The sequence below is a fragment of the Melospiza georgiana genome, chromosome 5, assembly GCF_028018845.1.
Source record: "Melospiza georgiana isolate bMelGeo1 chromosome 5, bMelGeo1.pri, whole genome shotgun sequence".
Taxonomy (NCBI): Eukaryota; Metazoa; Chordata; class Aves; order Passeriformes; family Passerellidae; genus Melospiza; species Melospiza georgiana.
In genome coordinates, this window is record NC_080434.1 from 50,524,677 (window position 1) to 50,546,973 (window position 22,297).

At 35.6% G+C, this 22,297-nt stretch overlaps 1 protein-coding gene across 1 annotated transcript in view; it reads right to left on the reverse strand.

The window, feature by feature from the left end:
• Positions 1 to 21,683, reverse strand: part of SLC30A9 (solute carrier family 30 member 9) — a 33,682-nt gene extending 11,999 nt beyond the window's left edge. Inside the window, exons 1-15 of the mRNA XM_058024018.1 lie at positions 21,572 to 21,683; positions 19,631 to 19,807; positions 17,215 to 17,277; positions 14,349 to 14,448; positions 13,468 to 13,560; positions 13,166 to 13,248; positions 12,089 to 12,147; positions 11,301 to 11,368; positions 9,876 to 9,978; positions 8,395 to 8,450; positions 6,963 to 7,098; positions 6,492 to 6,531; positions 5,969 to 6,040; positions 5,407 to 5,514; positions 4,337 to 4,502 (exon numbers count right to left, since the gene is read on the reverse strand). Of these exons, the coding sequence (XP_057880001.1) occupies positions 4,337 to 4,502; positions 5,407 to 5,514; positions 5,969 to 6,040; positions 6,492 to 6,531; positions 6,963 to 7,098; positions 8,395 to 8,450; positions 9,876 to 9,978; positions 11,301 to 11,368; positions 12,089 to 12,147; positions 13,166 to 13,248; positions 13,468 to 13,560; positions 14,349 to 14,448; positions 17,215 to 17,277; positions 19,631 to 19,807; positions 21,572 to 21,668 (1,421 nt within the window). The 5' untranslated portion in view covers positions 21,669 to 21,683. The remainder of the gene's footprint in view (positions 1 to 4,336; positions 4,503 to 5,406; positions 5,515 to 5,968; positions 6,041 to 6,491; positions 6,532 to 6,962; positions 7,099 to 8,394; positions 8,451 to 9,875; positions 9,979 to 11,300; positions 11,369 to 12,088; positions 12,148 to 13,165; positions 13,249 to 13,467; positions 13,561 to 14,348; positions 14,449 to 17,214; positions 17,278 to 19,630; positions 19,808 to 21,571) is intronic.
• Positions 21,684 to 22,297: the final 614 nt, after the last annotated feature.

Genomic DNA, 22,297 nt, shown 5'->3' on the forward strand with positions numbered 1-22,297 from the left:
GGTTCACATTTTTAAAATTCTTGCTTCTAACATTTTCAAAGTAAAACAGGTATAAAAGATTTCAAAGACTTTTAGTTTTATAAACAGAAAAATGCATTCTTGACTATTTGGTAAATTCTAACACAAGATTTAGATTCAGCAATGCAGCTCACTTGATGGAAAGTACCAAACTTTACTAAATTGTGGAATGTCACAGAATCTGTAAATTTAGCATGCCCTTTGTCTTTAGCAAATTTACTCTTCCCAACTAGAAATGCTTCTTTGCATCTGAATGTTTATAAATCAGATATAAATTCACAGGCAATGCAGGAAGAAAGCAGAAGGCATGTATGTTGGAAGGAGCCTGTTAGAATGAACAGCCAAAATAGAACAGGAGACAGAAACTTTAAGATAAATAATCACAGGAACTTTTACAGAATACTTCTTGTAATACTCAGGGTGGAGGAGAGGTAAGCATATTAAAAAATAAACAGAACATGAACTAAATAGAGAGACACCAAAAAATACATCTTAGTAAATTTTCAAGCAGATGAAAAGAACCATCAGCTTACTGGTACCAATAAAGACTTTCCAGCTCCATTCCAATTCACACAACTATTCTGTGGGAATTTATCAAATCAAAACAGTATTAATTGGAGCAAACTACATGACATCAAACTGCCTTATTCCAAAGAGGGTATTTAAAGTAACAGATGGGTTAATAAAGAGAATTTGGAGCCACGTGATTCAAAAATGTCGAAGACATATCAAATGCCAATCAGAACTAAGCAAGAAGATAACAAGTGGTATTTGAGATTCTCATTAAGCAGTAGCCTGATAAAATTCAGTTAAATTAAGCATATTCTACAAATATGAAGGAAAACAGTCTACCTTAGTGCACATAATCTGCCCAGGAAAGATAAGACAGTGAATCAGAAGGAAAAAAATCAATAATCATTCAAAAATACAGATGTGTATGGTAAATCTTAAGCTACAAAGGTTGTTTATGGAAGCTTCTGGATGGTTAGTAGAAATCATAAATTCTAACTAGGGAAAAGAGCAAGATTCAAATTAATGAAAAATTTGTCAGAGAACATCAAGTTACTGGGTTTGAGCAATTGGTTGTAATATTTTTGGTTTTTGTTCAAACCAGAATGACAGATTTTCCAGCACAACAGAAGCACAACTACACAGCAGCTGTTACAATGAAGTAAAATTAAAGATGAAACTGTCACTGAAAATAGCTTATGTCTAGGAATCTGTGATTAAATTCCATAAGAACAGAATCAGGACAGAGTCTGTACCACATCACATATATTATTTCACAGTTATGAAGGGCTAATCTCCCATAGTTCAGTTAAGCTGAACACAAGAATGATTTATACACCAAAAGTGTCAATGAGAGTTAAGAACTGAATGTTTGTATAGCAAAAATAAAATCAAATCATTTTCCAGCTGAGAGCAACTCTGAAAGCCTATTCAGGATCATGAGTTAAATATGGGACACAACAAGAAATTACTAAGAAAAATTAAAAGACAGGAGAAATTACAAAGTCCAACAAGCTGAAAGTAGAATGAAAAAGTCACAGAATGTGATACAAACCAACTTTTTTAAAGTACATCAAAACCAAAGGATAACATGGAAACAAGCCTGCTACTAGACAAAAATGGAAAATTGATACTGATGAAACAGAATAGGAAAAATCATGCAGTAATTGTCTTCTTAATCTAAAAAAGCAAGATTATATTAGTACAACAAAGCATTTCCCTACTTAGAGCAGAGAAGCATACTGGATATTTAAATGAAAAAAAAATGCTTCTAATCCAACAGATTCCCACAACTTATATTCAAGAGTTAAAAGAACTAAGAATAACTGTGGAGGCAAATTAATTTTTCATCTAGCCATGCTGATGAGAATTAAAACAAAAACCAGATTAACAACACTGTGCCAAAATTTAAGAAGAGTAAATAAGTCCACCTATTTAAGTGAGGACAGTTTCACCTGACAACTGAAGGAAAATACTTAGAAAGGTGGAGAGAAAAATTCTATATTAAGAACACTAATTCCAGTCATTAAGATTTTAGGGAATGTAGATCTTGTCAAACAATCTTGCTATAAAAAAAAAATTGATGAATCAAAGATTTAGTTGAAAAAATATCACCACCAGAGAGACTTATTTTAGTAGGACAGCAGTTAGTATTGCCTGATAATCACATACTTTATAATTAGCAGTGGATCACAATGTTCTGGCAAGCTACTGCTGGAACAGCAACTTAAGTGTGGTGCTAACAGGGGCTGAGGGAGTAGATCTCAGAGCCCCTGGATCCTTTTGTCAATTTGGATCTAAAATACTTTCTGATGAATACTGAATGATTCCCTAAGAGATCTCCTTCTGACTTGGCAAAACACATCTGAAGGTAAACATTGCAAACCATGCCTGAAAGAATAAGGGAGGAATATTCTGGGAGCAGTAACTGCAAAAAACATTGCATTGAGAACTGAAAGCCCTGAAAGGCTGAAATAAAAAAGTAAATATTAGTCACTATTAGAAGCAGGCCAGTAATCTGGAGCTTTTTCTTTTACATTTGGTTTCAGAAGGATATGTAAGACTACAACACACTACTACACATCTCCATTTAAGAAAATGTGGGTTTGAATGTTCAAGAAAATGCTGACACTCCTAGAAGTCCAAAGCTTATGCTGAGGAAAATATATAGGTAGCTCTTTGGATAAATACTTAATATTAAAAGGCACCCTCTTCCTCATTTCAGCTTCTATGATTTCTTTTTCCTTATTTCAGCCTTAGGTTTGTTTTTTTCAGCCTTTTCTCCAAATCATACCTACCTATACCTAGTAACAACCAAGGGTAATATAAGTTTACATTGCAGAGAACTGAGATTAAGACCAGGTGTCATCTTAGAAGAAGTACATTATCCAAGCTAGAGACAGCAGGCTTGTGGTAAGAACCCAGTCAAAGACAAACTGGACACTGAAAGAAATCAGAGCTGGTAACATTATGGATCTAAGAAAGAGATAACTGAAGACAAAGTGAATACAGAGAGTAGGATAAGCACCTAAACATATTTCAGCTTCTAACCTCAAAAAAATCAAAATACACAGTTTCTCACAAGTCTTTATTTCTTTTATTATTTATGCTTTTTTTTAAATTAAGGTACTTCTTGTTTTTAATAAACGTTTACGGCAAGAAGAACATGAACTAAGTCTGCTCTGTTGGGAAGTTAGAGCCACCTACAAAATGGAATACATTATAAAATGGTATTTGGCCTAGGAAAAATTTTATTATTTCAGCCTGAGACAAACAAAAGCCACCTGTGCACTTTGGAAAAAAGAACTACAGAAGTCATGTACATGTGAACTCACCTACTCTAACATAGCACTGTTGACACATTCTTCACCATTCAGACTAATCCAGGGCCACCACAAATGCTTAATTTACTGACATGTGCAAATTGTAACAGAATTCTATTCCAAACAAGATTCTTGTTTAGTTTCTGGAATGAAGGGCATGTCATCCAGACTTCTTGCTTGGAACTGTGATGGTGCCAGCACTTAGTTCCTTTCAAGTACTCTGGTATCATTAACTAATGGACATAGAGTTTTTCCCTCCACAGCTCAAAAACTACTTCAAATTAAAAAAAACACTACAATACTTCAGTTGATTTACACAGAAATATATTCCCAAATAAAGATCTAAAAGAAAACAAAAAGAAGTTTGCTTCTAAATCAAGATTAATAGGGTAAGGCTAAAACAGCTCATTGAAAAGCATTTAAACAAGATTTAGAATTACTATGAGCTATCAGTTTACTACAAATTGCAGACTTACTAAGAAGGAGAAATTAGCAATGAGTTAATTTATAAGCATGTAACATGAAGAATCCATGGCATCATGTACTACTGCAGCATGTCCTGCCAACTGCTACCGAATTCCACACACTGAATATAAATAGTAACAGAATTTAAATATTTAGGTGCTAATAAACTATTCAAGCAACTTAATAGTATCATTTAAGTGCTTGAATTTAATGAATTTGAAAATAGTTTAAAGTTTGTGATGGCTTTCTCATTAGGTCATTGTCAATTCCTGTAATTAATGTAACAGTTGGAATATATCTGCAATGCTATTTTAGCTGTTGAACACCCAAGAGGTGCAAGTATTCTTTTACTAAAAGTTTTAGCACAGAAATAGAAGTTAGCAATAATAAAGATTCTAGAATCTCAATACAGAAGATTCCACACTAAAAGTAATCTTACCAGATTTCTCTCATTAAATGTTGTTTTCTTGCTTTTTGTTAGTTGTTGTTGACAGCAGAGACTGAGCTGTAGAGGTTCTTACCTTACTACAGGATCATTCTCCAGGAACTCGGTGAGCCGCTGCAGCTGCTCAGGCTCGATGGATCGTCCCAGCAGGGCTTCAGTGTTAGTGTAGATCAGAAATGCTGACACGGTTCCTAACAAAGTTCCAACACCCAGAGACCCCACACTGTCATAATAGGGGTTTCCTAAACGAGATATAGCAAATTAGTTTCACAGTGTTTCTAAAACATAGCAGAGAATTATAATTTCACACTGAAAAGAGTTCATAGTTTTGAGGGGTTTTCTGTGTTTTGTTTTTAGTGAGATTTTTTTGGTTGGTGTGTTTTTTTCTTAGTCAATCATTTATTTTACTTTTTTATTTTCTTAATTCAGTGGAAATTTTTTCCTACTGGGGAACATGATGAAGCTGGAACAAAACAATTTATCATAAAACAAAGCCTTAAGTCTCTCCTGTCCCTTGACCACTCCTGTCTCCTGCAGGACTACTAAATGAGTAAACTCTTGTCTGTATGTGTTTCTATATTAGTAAACATAAATTTATATACAAAGTTATATACATTGAAACATAGGTAGCAGCACAAAATCCAGTGGTTTTTTATCAGTAACTCAAAAATTTGCAAGCATTAACTTGCAAATTAATGTTTCTGGAATACAGTACTTAAGTTTCAAACACTTACTCATGTTCAGACCTATAGAAATAGTACTGTGTTTTTAAGTTGATGAAGGAAACTAGAAATGCAATTTTAAAATTCCTTCTATATAAAAAATGAAACTTGCAATTAAGTCATTGGAAGCCACAAGAAACAAAATTCCAATATTTATTCTCTTTAAAAATATCAATACTTAAAAAGAGATGAATAAGTAAACATCCCTCTTTAGAAAATTTAACTATGCAACAAAGATGCACTTTGAACCACTTGGCATACATATCATCTTACCTTTAGTAAAAAATAACTTAGTTTGTATGACAAAACAGCTCAAAAATCTGCTTACAGAGACAAAGTCAACCAATATAAACTAAATGCTCTGTGTCCATATCCATACATGGGAAAAAATCCACATTCTGCCTGCCTCTGTGCAGAATTTTACCTGTTAAAGAAGTCAGTCCCATACAGGTAGCAGCTACAGCCACGCTCAGGACTGCTGCAGCATCCTCCAGTAACACCACGTTGGTACTAGGATCACGACTCTGCACAACTGCACACAACACAAAAAAGTTACATTACCTGAAAATTTAGCTTTACTATGTTATGCATAGCACTTAAACTATACTAACAACAGCAATTTAAAAGAATAATTTATGCAATTACATAGGTGTAAACTGAATTTTTGCATATGCTCACACTTCTGAGAGCATTTATACACACACAGAACATGCCCAATTATGGCAGCTTCTCAAAAATGTTAGAAAAATTAAAAGGGGCATTTATCATGAAAAATACATGAACTTAGCCAAGTGTTTAATAGCACTCTCAAATCAACAGTTCTCACCTAACCTGTAAAATGTTATTTGTTAGTAGAACAGAAAACAGATCAATAAAGGGAAAAGTAAAAGGGAAAACAGAAAATTGTTTCTATCATTATGGAAATACTAGTGAACAGACTGTGTTTTAAATAACACCACATACCTTACTGCTATAATGATACTTACCATATTGATAAAATGAAAGACCCTTGGCTCGAGCACTCCTCCGAATTTCATTTATAGCAACAAGCAGGGTGGCTGAAACAACAAAGTTGTTGCTGAAAATTGCTAGAGGCAGAAGGACTTGTTTCCATTTTGAAAAGAGGAGCTTCTTGTTATATTATCATAGCAACAGATCATCAAGAAAGCTCTGATTGTAGGTGATTGAATAAAGTATAGTTACTTTTTTTTCCACAAGTGTGTCTCCCACACAAATCAGAACAGTTATATTCATTGTTGGTTTAATACCAAAAAGATAATCCATGTCTACTTTCCAAATTTTGTGTTCTTCAACTTCTTACTATACAGACATATATAAAAAAGAAAAGTCTTCACATGATTCTTTTTGTTTGTTTACAAGTATTTGCAACAGAGCTCAAAATTTCACTGTGTAAGCAAAGATCAATTATTACTGTAATTACTGACATTTGTAAAATGTTATTATCTTAAGAGATTACAAACACTTAAATAGAAACTTGAAACTGCATACCTCCTTCTGATACCAATGATCCTGCTAAAATGCAGTATGCCTGTATGGAAAAAACAAGAATCAGATATGATAATATATTATATTATATGCATATTTCTACAGACCTTTTCACCACAGGCTATCCAAATGTAGCATTCCAGAATCACATTATCCACAATGTCATGTAATTGTCCCTAAACAGAAGCAAACCAATAATAACTGGATCATGCAATATATTCCAAAACAGGCAAACAAGACCTCTTGGAGTGGGGGGATATGAAAGGAAGATGCAGGGTTTAGAGAACAGCTCATTTTGCTGCAGGATCAACTATAGTTTAAAGATTTTTTTTTCTTAAAACACATTTTCATTAAAAATGGTTTGAGTTAATTGTGCTGAGACTCAGACTGACTCGTGAAGAGCATTTCAGACTATGCCACTATTTTTTATTAAGTCACTGGTGTTAAATACAATACCAAACAAGATTAGCTTACCCAGAGAAGAGATTCTACAGGATGAGGGTGGAGTAAACCGATGATCCCATGATACCAAGAAAGTCCTGCACCCATCATGAAAATGCCTACTCCACTAATCAGGGAGGCAATATAGCGCATATTTGTGAAACCATAACTAGAAGAAAGAAAAGAAAACTATTTTAGGAATATAAGTTTCTACATCTCCACAAACATGCCTCATATTAATTTTTACATGTCTTAAATTATCATCATATGGCTTGAGATCTATTTAAAACAAATCCAATCTAATCCAAGGGAAAAAAAAAAACCTACTTGAAAAAGGATATCTAATATATGGAAGAACATCAAGCATAAATGTTTCTCTAATTTATTTTTAAACAACTGTATTCGCTCTTGTACCATGACTGAGGATTTTATTTTACAACTAAAAAGACCCCAAAATAAACAACATTTGTACCACTTTAAGATTTTAGTGAAATGCTACTTCTAAATATGGACTCTAGTTTTGTGAGCAGCCAGTCTACATAATTCATAAAGGTAACTTAATGGGAATAAAATTTACACATCTCTCAGTATTTCAGCTAACTACAGACATCCAACACTGGCAGTTTTTAAGTGCAGTGGAGGAATTAAAGCAACATTAGAAGTTGTGTTTATTCCTTTTTTTTGGTTTTAACTCCATCTACAAACAGTGCACTTCTTTTGTCTATATTGAGGAAAAAGGGAAAGGAGCAAGAAGGAAAAATGAGATATGATGAATATTTGCACAAGTTTAAGATTTAAATTTTTCAAATTTTAATGATGTAATTAATGAAAAAATGCATAACTAATCCCATAAATTAGACATATTTTTGAAGTAGTTATTAAAGAATGAATGACTTGTCCAAACATAAGAGAAGTAAAACAGCTCAACACTGAGAAAATATAATGGAGAGTACAGCTTACAACTTTCATGAACATGTAAGAACTTATTACGTAATATTCCTATGACTAGATACAAACAAAGAGCAGTTTATATCAAACACATCTCCTTATGGTACAAGTAACTAGCTTGCATAAAAGCACTTTGTTGAAAAAAGGAAGAGGACAGTAATTTTTATTTTTTTATAAAATCTCGTGATTCATATGTACAGTGTTTAAAAAGTAGATATATTAGTTGGAAGAGGCAGAAGAGCCCAGAACACCTTAGAGAAATAATACAATTAAAATAAAACATAGCAAAAGCGTACTCCAAAAAAAAAACCAACACATACACCAAGCCATTGAAGCTCCAACTCCTGGAGCTTGAAAGAAAACCCCTTTCTTATTTTAGCTGTTGTAAAATCAGAAATAATATGTTTCAGAAATGACAGAAAACAGCAAATTAAAAAGAACAAGGTGATGCACAAACAAGAACTGATCTTACTGCTATATATAGTTAGCAAAATCTTTATTTACTCAAAAAGCTTACGGATGACTAGGGTCAGGTGTCCTTGCAGACTGACTGATGCCCAAAGCCAGCAATGCCTATTTAAGACAAGAGATTTAAAAAAAATTTAGAAACTTTCTGTATCAACTGAACATGAAAGGCAAAGGCAGATGTAATTTGCTGAACTGCATATATGCTTTGCTACTGATATCTTATTAGAGCTGGAATATAATCCTCAAAATTTGTAATCTAAATTTACCACTCCCAAAAAATTGTTAGTTATACCTACATACATAATATATATGCAATTATATGGTGTGTGTATATATAATTACTGTTAATTATAATTTTAGAATCACAACTGAAAATGAACATTACATGCAATCACAAGTGTTGTTACTGTGCTTCAGTGTGAAGGAATGAAGTTGCTCAGGGAACAAAGCTATTTAAATAAATCCCTCTTGAAGAGAAACTATACTGAGACTGAGGTGTAGTAGAGTGAGGACAACATTTAAAGCAGTAACTTTACACTGCAACTTGTCAGCATATTTTGAAGGAAGAAATAACCTCTTGCTATCTAAATTGCCTACCTGGGATATATTTAATTAGGCATGTATTAAGTAGTTGATGCAGGAAGTTATAAACCTAAACCTGAATTTTGCAAAGCATGTGTTTTGTTTAAGACTATGGATAATGAAACATAGTAACAATTAGTCTTAGCAGCAGCAAGCTGCTTTGAGGAAGCAAGGTTTCCCCTGTGTTTTTCCCAAAACCACACACTCAATTATTTGGAAAAACAAAACAAACCCTCCCCATCTCAGTAGAACTTTCAACTTTGATATTTAAAAAACAGAACAGCTCTTCAATATATATAAAAGCACTATCAAACTTGGTTCACCTGTACATTGACACACTTAGCCAAGTGAAAAAATGCACACTTTAATACTTAAATATATGGGGAGGCCAGCCTTAGCAGTTGAATTAGAAAACACTGGAGAAAACAACATTATTTTATCCCTGCACATTAATATTACATATCCAATTCTGAGCCTGCCACTCTACTTCTCAAAGTAAACATGCCACATATGTGGCTATTTGTGCTGTGACAGGCTGATAGGTAATCAAGAAACAGAAAAAGAAAACAAGATGCTCAAATTTTCATCATTATTCTACCTAGAGATGAATAAGTAACAAAGTATGTCGTTGCATTATAGTAACTGACAGGAAAAGCATTTCTAGTTAACATTTAACCAAAACACTAACCAAAATCATTTTAGTTTCAAGTATCACTCATGATCCATAAAGAAGCTAAGTACAGTTCTTATTGCAACTCTACTCTTTCAATTTATTTCTAAAAATCTTCAAAATCTACATTCTGACTTCTCCTTTTTACACTAATACAAATTTAGAAGCATCCTATTTTTTTTTTTTATTCAAGTGCATTACAACTACTGTAAGTATCTGTCTTTATTCCCAGTTTTATTACAAGTGCTAACTTGAGCAGAATGGAAAAAAATACTCACCTGGTTACATGTGTCTGCTAAAGAATGTATGGCTTCTGAAAACATACTTGCAGAACCCGTGTAAACCCAAGCAAGCAGCTTAAAGAAAAAATTCAACCCATTTCTGAAAACAAAGAGAAGAAATAACAGAATATTTTATGTTAAATATTTTCAGCAAAGCCAGAAGTGCTGTACAATCATGTGTTATCTGCCAGAAAGGGGTCAACTCAAACATCAGTTTAATAATTAGAGAGCCGTGCAAACAGATAATTGATAGAGATTTTCTGCATGGTTACTGTGAAAAAAGTCCTTTCAGCTAAACTTGATAAAGATACACAGTTTATTTTTCAGAAATCATTAACTTCTAAGCAGTTCCAAATAAGTTACACTTCCTGAAAACTATCATCACACTCACTACTCAGAACAACTAATTTTGTACCAGAGGGAGAATACAAGTCTTTAGAACTTCCTTATCTATTGTTTCAATGCTTTGCCTCCTACACATCCTCCACCAATACCGTAGTGCAAGGTTCCCCACTTCATCCTCAGTCTGAGCCATTCTCAGTAGGAGACAGATGTGAGACAACAGACAGGAAGACAAGGCTGTCACTGGGTTATATTGTAAAAATTATCTATGGAACCTCTCCATTAAGATGTTCAGTGTGAATTGTAAAGACATTTTTAAAACTACAGGCTTACTGGAGTAAACATTGTCTTATGTTGCACAGAGGTAACTATTAACTCTGAAGTCCAAGTCTACATTCTCCCTTCAAACATTATCAGAATCAGTAGGTTAATTGCTACAAATGTATTGCACAGAAAATCAGACTAGAGAATTATAATATCCTCCTCTATTATTTTTTCAACATGAGCTTCATTTATTGACAATTTTTAAAATATCTAAATAAATTGTTATAAGAAACTATTAACAACATCTTCTAGTGGCATATTTTAATGTGTGCCAGAAATTATATTCAAGTTAGAAACAAACCCAGCAGCTTCTGAGAATGCAGCTTTCAATTAGAAAAGAAATAACAGTATACAGAGAAAAGTGAATTCTTTTCTGTTGGTCATTTAAAAAATTCTTTAAAAATGTATGAAAAGCTTTCTCTCAAGAAGGAGCAAGAAAAATAGACAACTTTAAATACCTGCTGCTTCAGATCCTACAAAATTTTGGTTTTTACTTTAAGAAACTATTATAGGGTAACACACTCCAAAAAAAATGCTCTTCTCTCAGCAGAGATATATTCAATGCCTGACCTCTATGTATTGATCAATGTATTCACATAAATTCTCTTCTATCTCTCAATAAACAAATAAATCTATTAACTTTAGTTACAGACACAGGCATCTTTATCTTAAATACACACACTGTTACTACTTCCAGGATAATATAAATAAATTATTTTTTATTGCATAAACAAAACTTTTTTTTTTTTTACTTACATGCAAATAGCTACCATTACCACCTTCCCTGGTCCCTTGAAAAACATAGCTGCTGTACTGGAGCGTGGCTACATAAAGAAATAACAGATTATTTAATAATTAAATCTTGATCTCATGAGACACCAAACATACAAATTAAATAAAAAACTTTGCACTGCCCTGTATTGCAAAAGTTCTGAAAGGCAACTAATTTACTACTAAATGTTCAGCCAAACTGCAGTTGGATCTTATGTATTTCTACAAATGGTTGGCCATTAAAGAGTTAAACTCCAATGAAGTCTCCAGCAGAGGCCACTGCAGCCATAAGGCCCAGAGCCCACTAAGGAGTCATTCTGTACACCCAACCACCTGGATCTAGGGTGTGTGTCTGATTAAGCAAAAGGGAAGGGCCAGCAATGCATAGACAAAAGCAATCATCTTCTGGGGTCTTTTTTCTTAAAGAAACTTACTTAGGTTTTTTTAATTAACAATATATTCACTACACATAGTAAGAGATTATACTTGAAATCATGAGTTGCATGATTTTGACAAGATTTTTGACAGCTGCAATTTTGACAAGAAGGCAACTGAAAGAAAACTCTCTTTCTGGTGGATTACATTGTCACAGTAGGAACCCAATCAAGCTGTCATCACAACATTTACTACTGCATAACAGTCACATATAGATCTGGTATATTACAGTGCAAAAAAATCTTCCAGTAATATTCAGTTACACAAATTTACCTTCAAAGAGTGTCATAACACATTTCACTACACTTTTCTAGCCAAACATTTGAAAATGACCTTACCTTAGTATTTCCAAAGAACTCCTTGTATTCCCACAACAGCCTTTGATTTCTAAACAGATCTGCAGTACAAAATTTGCATTGTGAATATGTATTAGCAACCAGTAGCTTCAGGAATTGAAGTCTACTTTTTTTATGCAGCAGCCAACTTCTAATAAGAGCTAGATGATCTATGAAAGAATTCCTCCCTTGATGTTGTTAATCAGAAACACATGTTGTTATACACTCCTGCAAAATGCCAAATGCAACCTGTAATGATCCTATACATTGTTACCATTTCAACCAACAAATGATAATGCATGGGGAAAAAACTCAAAATATACTTCTGCAAATTCATTTTATTTATACACTTCATTTTATTCACTACACTTTCAGTACACTTACAGATACCTCAACAAGTATCTGTAGTTCTAGCCTTTTCTGACAGAAGGGTGTTCTTGTGGCACAATGTTCCAAAAAAAATTGACCTCTCATTTTAAGGTACACAACCAGACTAAGTATCTTGAAGCAGTATTGCCTCTTGTGTGATTTTTACTGACTAGACAGATCCAAATACATCATGAACTACTGATTTGGCTGTACATGGTATTGATAATGCCAGCAAGGATTACAAAAATAATATTACACAAAGAAAAAAATATGATTTGGGGGTACTTCTCCCCTTCTGAAACACGAAGGCAAGCTGAATTCTTCTCAGAGGAAAAAAATTAATGAATAGTGGCATGGTGTAAAGATTTGGATCAGTTTTAACTCTTTTCAAAATTCTCAATTAGATAAAATGCAAAAGCATTGAAAATGTAAATTATCATCTAAAAACTGAAAGCCCCACCCCCCCAAGAGCATGTCTACAGAACACCAAATGCATGTTCTTCCTGTATCACAAAGGTGATAAATTGCAAGATAGTAACAGACTGTATCTGCATAGATAGTAACATGTTACTCTAAGATTATGCCACAAAACCTAGTCAGCAATTGCTAGTTACAAATTTACATGCTTTCAATAAAGTAATGCTATCTTGTAGATTCCTAACAATCACACTTCTTGTGACATTTGGAGGTATTTGAACACTACATACTCACTTTCTCTGTACTTGATCTCTGCCTCTTTACGTCGCTTTCTTTCTCGGGCAAGAGCCTCTGGACTACCCCAAACTTCAAGAGACCTGCATGAAGTAAAAGTATCTTAAAAATGTTTCTATTCATGCAACTTTTTTTCAAGCATAAAACCATACTGTTGAGTTTTTTATACACAATGTAATTATATAATCATGACATAACATATGTTCAGATAGAAAATGGAAAACCTTACTGCCCTTTCACATTGCAAACCTGACTTTTAAAACTCTTCTCTCTCTCACAGCATCCTTTTCAAATGTTCTTACTTTGCCTCTACGTCCGATCTCAAGTACACCGTGAAAGTCTCAGTGTCATCATGGGGACTTCGTCGTTTAATTTTTCTCAGCTGGTCTAAATCACTAAGGAAAGTGGACAAAGAGTTTAGTGTAAGAAAAGGAACATATTGTTCTAATTTGACTTTTATGTCTGGGTGATGATCCACCATTTTGATTTTACTAATTTGTTGTACAAAAAAAAGTGAAGTTGTCTAATTCAAACAGAACAGACAGACAACATGAAGCAAGTGATCTCCTCCATTGAAAACTACAGTTTTTCACATCCAGAAGTCCAAATCATGTCTTCATACTATGAAATATTACCCCCTGAAGACAAAGAATTAAAACACTAAATAATAAAACATTCAGTGAATGACCTGTATGTAACTGATAATGCACACATATGATAAACAAGAGGCTCTATGAATTAGCCTCCCTAAATGGAAATCAGAAGTCATGTGACAAGAAAATTTAATCCCAAAATTTACACTCCCAGCACAAGCTGCAAAAGGTTGAAGATAACAAAGCTACTTGGGGAAACAGAAAAAATTTCCTGTGCTGAGCTACACATTAGGGCATCTACACCATTATGTAAAACTATGAGGAACAGAGGTGTCTCCCCACAAACAGATTTATGGTCTCATAAGTACAAATCATCTACTTTAGGAAGCAAGTACTGAAACATGAATATTAAGTGCAAGCTCCTAGTCAAGTGTAAAACTAAGCAAGAACTAGCTTCAGCCACTTACAATTATGTACACCACAAAAACATTTAGAAACATTTGTGCAAAATCACTCTACAAACACAATTACTTCTCATGCACATATGAACAAATATTCAGAATTTAAATCTCAACTCAAATCCATCATACCTGGATTTAAGACAAAACTCATTTATTGCTCTGACTCCAGTGATGAAGTTATTCTGTGTGTATTTTGGTCCATACTCTCTTTTTTTAAGGACTGGTTTCACTTTAAAAAAGAAAATACACAAGTCACTCATAGAAACCACAGCAGGTACTTCAAAAATTAATTCAATCTAGTGTCATACTGTGATATCTCTTTGTGGAAATCTGAAAATCAGTGTCAGTGATACAGAAAATTGCCAGTGAAGAGAAAGGTATCTTCCCCATTGTGGAAATGAGTAAGGTAGAATGATTTACCTCCAAAACTGCTACTTTCTAAGCTGCAGTTCAGGGTTCTCAAACCTAACTGCCACAGTCAGCTACTTCTCCAACTTTGATGTCAGACATGGTGCGTGGCTACATAAATAGCATTCAAATATGGCCATTTGGAAGCCCCTTGAAAAAAGCTGTTTCATTCAAATATTGCCATTTGGAAACCCTTGGTCTAAAAACTGAAATAGCAACAGACTGCTCCATTTCTATTTTTTCCAATAATCAAGTCCACTTTCTGCTGTTAAGACTTTTGAACTTTGCACAGCATACAGAGAAATGAGACAGACTGTATACATTATTTTTCTCAACTATTATGTCCAAATTTAGTACTCTTAAAATTGGGCATTTACACCAATTAAAAACATACATGATTTATTTATAATGCTTTTTATGTCTGGAAGATATGCTCTTATCACATCAGATTTTTCATGCACAAGGAAAAGAATAACACACATGTTCAGAAAAATTATAAATGGAATTTTAAATTTATGCTATTATTTTCTACTGGTCGTATGTACATAATTTCATCTTACTCTCAAATGTAAGTCACTGTACACTAACATGGATCAAAAACATGTTTATTAGAAGACAAGTTACATTCAGAAGAACATAAAACAACTAACTGACACTGTAATGGAACAAACACTACAGAATACAACTTAAAAAAAAAAGCTCAGATTCTACTGGAGAGAAGACTTTAGAGAACACATGAACTTCTTGCAAATGACAGGATTGATATGATTTCTATAGCTGGTCCAGAACTACTCCTTAAGTCACAGGATACTTACAGAAAGATAATGCTTTTAAAGACTTTGAGAAAATTTTTCCCAGAATTCTACATTGCCTTATTTCTGTGTTTTGATGCTTAACGGCAAAATATATTGCTTGACTCTTCATGACACACTAACAGCACAGGTATTAATATTTATCATAATAATCTGATTTCTCTCACTCAATTTGAACTTGAAGAATTTTTTAAGTCCCTGAATAATCACATTCATGCCACAAAGCTCCTGAGTGAAGATGATGAAAAAAACTTTAGATATTTCCTAAAAACAGTACACAATTTACTAAGGTTAGAACAGGCTGATCATTTTTAATAAAAAACACTTCCCATCTTTTATTTAAAACAAATATATGCCCAAATCATACTAATCTCACTAAAAAAACAACACATGGATTTATCAAAAACTTACTAACTCACCTTTCAGAAATACAGGTAAATTTCACTAAAATAAATCACATATTGTACATTGTATATATTGTACTGTAATTGTACATCGCACAGCATACCAACACTCCTACTCCTAGTTCAAATAACAGTATAAAACTGTAGTAAATGTGGAGGGCAAAATCTCTATTTGGTGTTTCCAAAAGAAAGACAAGCTCAACAAAAGATGATGTAAATGAAACCCTTTAAAAAGCACGTTTAAGATTAGTGAGCATTTAAAAATGTTACGGTCTTTCTAATACTTAGCAATACTTGGAGCGGTAAGTTTCTAAGCCAGAGTAGCATTTTAAGATTAGAATTCCACTTTCTAGACACTAGCAAAATCCTTGACATAAACATTTCTCCTTGCACATCTTTAATTAAGAGAGAGGAAACTCTCTACTGGAACATATATCTATTTTCACAATTATTTCACAGAAATTTCTCCTATCTACCTTGCATTTTTTCCCTGCATGCATACACAAGAGATAATAAATCTAAAGAAACTGACATCTTCCTGCACCACTGGGACTGAGAAGGTAGAGAAAGCAGGAAAAGATTAAGCCTGGGAAGAAGTGAAGGGTTAGAGGAAGGTATTTAAAGATTTAGTTTTTATTTCTCAGTACTGTAGCCCGATAAAATAACTGACTTTCCCCAAGTCCAATCTGTTTTGCTCATGATAGTAATTGATGAGTGATCTCTCCCTGTCCTTATCTCAACTCATAAGCCTTTCAGTACATTTCCTCCACCCTATCCAGCTAAGGAGGGGAGTGACAGACCAGTGTGGGTGGGCACTTCGTGTCCAGCCAGTGCCAAGCCCACCACATTACTGCACACAACTGGGAATTGTACAGAACTCAGATTAGGCAGTTCATGTGGTCAAAATATATTTAGAAGCAACACTGATTAGATTAACTCAGTAATAAGAAAGAACAGAGGAAGACTTAGAACAAGGAACAGGGAAGATCAAGTATTCAGCTTAGCCACATTAAGTCTGAGAGGGAGAATGGACACAACTAAAAACACACAAGGAGGACAGACTGCAACAGCACAGGAAAAAACAAATCAGTCTTCTCCTGATGAACTCTGCAGCTTAAATGAAAATTACAAACAAACACAGAAGAGTGAGTAATTAGAAGGAATAGTGCTATGCTTGGTTTTTATGAGTCATTTTGAAACAAACTGTACCAAACAAAGCTGGCACACAAGTGTGTTTTAAAATGCTATTCACATAACTTGCTTACACAATTTTTATGTCTGGAAGAGGAGACACAGTTTCCTTTTTTATTTTTTTTTTTTTGACTACTAGCAAACAGCAGGAAAATTCCAATACACTAAGTATTTCTTTACCTTTTACTTGGATTGGCTGTTTAGGTGAAGACTGTTTTTGTCCTGCATTGGTTGTATCTTGTCCTATAAAATAAAATTAAAGTTCACTGTAAATATAGAAGTACCTACTTTTCTTTTTAGTTAAGAGATTGACTAACATTAGAATATATCTCAATATTGCACTGCACCCTGACAATTAGAAAATGTATTTGCCAGATTTCCAACACTTGAAACTCTCAAAAGACAGAAATAAAAAAATAACAAAAGCAAATATATTTAATATAGTATTGATCAATAAACTTTTAGCAGCTTGCAGAAGAACACCAATTTGTAACATACTTCACCCAAATTAAAAAAAAAATATTTTAACAATGCACTTCTGATTCGGGACAAGTTTTATGCAAAACTTTAGGTTAGTAAAATATAATAAAGCCATATAATTAATTCTATAGGGCTTATGGCTGCTATGTATCAGAGTGTTTCAGAGCTTCCAAGCTGCGATTCAATTTTAAGTGAAGGAAGGTTCTTCATTTACAAAAAATTAGCTCCTTAAAAACAGAATATTTAAAGTAAACTCCACAACTCATAGGTAACAAGCTGGAGCTAGAACAAAAATGAAGTCTTTTAGCTGGTTTTGAAACCTGAGGATATGATTCTATTAAAAAACCCAACAAAATATAACTTACAATAGTGAAATGAATCTTAATATTTGGAAAACTATAAATTCCAGTAATTTTAGTGAGATTTCTAGTTAGAAATCAGAAGTACTACTTGGAAACTCAAGCAAATATTGCATCCCTGTCTCACACATCTCAACATAGCTTTCAGAACAAAAACCTTATGGTGTCAAACCAATATACCCACTCTTTTGTGCCCTACCACTCTAGAACACTGGAGGTTTACCAGACATTCATAATCATTCAAAAAATTAAAAATTACATTAATAAAAGTGAAAAATGTTTTTAAAATGAAGATTTTTTTTTTGGCAGGTTAGTGTTGAGGTACTCCTAGCCTAACATGGTACTTAAATTATTTCAAGATCAGATTCTCTCAAAGCCTGTACTCCATTACTATGTTTCAATAAGGCAATTAGTTAATGCCCTAAAAGCAACTGAGAACTACAGCTAATAACAATTCAAGGATGCTTTTTTTGAAAAATAACACTTATAAATTTATGAAGTTGATCTTACTACACAGCAAATAAGGCTGCACTATAACTAACTAGCATTCCTTAAACAGTCATCCCCTTCACTTGAAAACAAAAGAAACAAAATCCCTTTGTTTTTCCTTTCCTTTATTTTCTTACCTGGGAAAGCACAAAAATACTAAGATTATATCCATGCACAGAGATCTATGTACATCAAGTACCCTTTCAAAGTTTTCTACCTCAGCTTAGAGCCAGAACAAAACCACAGTGCATCACTGAGGAAAAGGATACAGATCACTTCCATTCACAATCAGTTTTTCAGACGAGTAGAAGTTGATATAATAGAACTTTCAAGACTGAACAATGTTTAAGAATCACTTTTGTACTTCCAAACATCAGAATGTAATCCTCTTAGCTGGCTACAGTTACTAGCTTTTAAAGACTGTTGCAAACCCCAGGAATTTACAAGTTACTAAAGAAGGAACAAATAACTGCTATCCTGACAAGGAAAAGGAAATTTTCTTTAGAAGACCACTCCATTGTAGACAAAAGCACAAAGAAAGAGAGCTTTCATTTTGAAAAGCATCTGTTATCTCCTAAGCACAGTCTTCCGAGCATGTATCTGTGCAGTCCCACAGTTAACAAGCACCAAAAATAGATGTTACAATGAAGCAAGGAGAAGACAGTTCTGAATTTCACAAGTACCTAACAAGCACCAGATCAACAATCAAACAGCAGGGAGGGTCAGGTTATGCACAGTGTATCAAATGTTTAACGTGAATGCTGCAGTTCTAACAACTGTCAGATTAGAAAGCTACAGCACATGAAACAGCTCAACCTTCTTTACCAGTCATTTATAGCCTGGCCTTGAGATGCCACAATGCTCAACAGGGGCACTCATTCAACCTTTATCATTAATTCCTTTGACACAACAACCAGAAATACTACTAAAATAAATCAAATAAACAAGCAAAGTTGTGAAAGATGAGTAATACATCCCATTTCATATCCCTTAAATTACTTAAGCCCTTTCAACATCCACATTTTTTCCACCATCACTTTAAATTTGATTACTCTAAACTTAAACCCTTAAAATATCAGAATGAGAAAGAAATAAATTTCAGCATTCCTCCCTGCTTATGCACTTGAATTTTATATAGAGAAGCCTACAACCCAAAATACTAAGAATTCTGCAATCGTAATATCATACAATTAAAAAACCCCTGTTATCAGTAAATATGTTCAGCTTTTACACATTTATAAATACTCTTTATTGTAGCTTAGTATTACCTGTTTCAACTTTATGCAGGGTTTCTCCAGGGGCTGATCCATTTGTATCTTGTGATCCAAGATCTTTCTTCTGACCATTGGAGGTATAAACTCTCACTTGACTCATCAGCTGCACAGGCAGGCGATTACATGGCAGAATATAAGACAGGCTCCCACTTTTCATTGAAACTTTCCATCCTATCAAGGGGAAGAAAAAAAGCTGTTTCAGGCAGCCATTTTGGAAGGAAAAAGAAGGAAAAGCAGTCCTGCTCTGGCAGCAAAAGTTATGGAAAGTGAGCTTTTAAGTACTGACATGTGCTCATCTTACCCATGTTTATGGGTAAAATTACAAAATGAGAATACATAGCATGCTTTCACTACCTCCCTTCAACATCCACTTTTAAATTTCATTCTAAAACCAGAAAGTTTTTCCCACACTCCAGTATGCATTTTTCCCAGAGACCTCTGGATGATCTTAAGGGTTAAAAAAACACCAAAACAAATGCTATTTGACAAGATCAGCTTTGTGACACATTGTCTCATTCTAGTCACACTGCCTCAAAGTCTTTAAAAACCATATATTGATAAAAGAACAAACACAGATCACTACAAAATCATTAGCCAGGGTTGCCATTTCATTTCACTCTGTACAAATCATGGCTTACCAATGAAGAGAAACTGAACTGTGTGCAAATTATACAGTTGCTACAGAAATTACATAGAAAAGCAAACATTGTACAAAACATTTTACAGGGAAGTGTCTTAGATTTTGCAGCATTCACAAGAGACAAATGACAATGTAAATATGTAAAAAGTCCATTGAGAAACCACTCTGGGTAGGCAATCTTCCATCTCAAAAGTTTAGCCAAAAGCAGAGTTGCAGTACAGACCAACCTGAACTAGCAATCAGTTTCTTTTAGGGAGCACAATACTTCTGTAGAGAGGGTAAATAACACCTCCGACCAGAAATGCAGCAGGGAAACTGTCTGCTTTGGAAAGCACTCACTAAGAAATAAATACATCTTTAAATTAATTAAGAGGTGTCAGTAAATAAAGTCATACAAAGCATGACCACTTAACCATGAACAACCCAGCTCTCACCAAAAAAAAAGATAGTATTTTACAAAACTGTCCATTCTGTAAAAGTCTCAACAGCTTTCCTTTTTTTTTTTTATTCTGCACACCTGCACATCTACATGCAATGACCTGAACCTTACTGAAGGAAAAATTTCCCTAAAAAAGGGCAGCGCTTACTGACAGTTGTCACAATGTGACAAAAGCCCTCAATACTGAACTCAACACAGTTCACTGAACTCACTGATTACGAATTTATAAAACCCTACAATAAACACGTGGTACAAGATGAGCAGTGTTGTTTCCTATGCTTTGGTAATACTGGAGCAGTTAAAAAGGGGAAACTTAATCAGCACATTTAGAGGGCATTTTCCTACTAATTCATGCACACACAAGAAACAGCTAAAGAAAAAGAGCATTTGCTGCAATTTAACCGTGACTACGCAAAAAGGGGAAAAACTGCTGGGAATTCAAATTCCATGGGATGTGTGGCCTCCTCGGACCAACACCAGCCCTGTAAACCCGGGCTATATTTTATGTAATTCCTGCAAACTTGGGCCCGGCACAGGCATGACGCGCCCGCTGTGCGTCAGACGGGGCTGGCAGAGCCCGGCCGACGAAAGCCCGGCCCCGCACCGCGCTCACAAATGGCCTGCACGTTTTCCTTCTTTTTACCGCCGACCCTCGGGAAGCAGCCGGCGCTCCCCGGATCGCGGGTGCCCGCAGCCGGGAGCGGTGCCACCACCGCGGGAGGGACCCGGGCTGCCACCGCCGCCTGCGAGCGCCGGCACTCGCTGCGCCCCAGGCGCAGGCGGAGCTCCGACCCAGCTCCCGACGAGCCCCGGCCGGCGCGGCGCGGCGCGGCGGCCCGGGCCCCGCAGGACTCACCGTGGCAGGCGCGGGGCCGCGGCGCCGCCTGGCACCGCAGGTACAGGCGGTAGAGGCCGCGGCAGCCGCGCCGCTGGGCGGCCAGGGCCGGCATCATGGCGGCGGCCGCTGGGCAGCGGCCGGCAGGCGGGCGGCGATTCGCATCGGCGGAGGCCGGCGCGGCTGCGGCGGAGCCCCGCTGGCCCCGGGCGGCGGCAGTGGTGGCCGGAGGCCGGCGGTGGGCGGCGCCGCGGCACCCGGATGTGCGGGGGCACCGCGGGGCCGCGCTGACTCACCCGCCCCGCCCGCCGCGCCTGCGCCTGGCCCGGGGAGCGGCTGGGCCCCGGCTGCAGCAGCTCGGGGGCAGCCCCTGCTCTGTTACCGTGCCTGGTGGAGGGTAATGCATACGGCTACGAGTAACAGACGTACGCGCGTTGAATTGCTTAGCAAAGGTGAAACATACATTAGAGAATGTTTTAATAGGGTCACCGAAATAATTAGGTTGAAAGGACCTCCGAGGTCATCGAGTTCAATCTATGACCGAACGCCTTGTCGACTAGACCATGTCACAGCCAGTCTTTTCTCGAACACCTCCAGGGATGGTGGCTGCACCACCCCCCTGGACAGCCCATTCCAATGTCTGGTGACCCTTCCTATGAAGAAATTCTTCCTGATGTCCAATCTAAGTTTTCCCTGGCCCAGCTTCAGACTGTCTCCTCCTCCTGTCACTTGCTACCTGAAAGACTC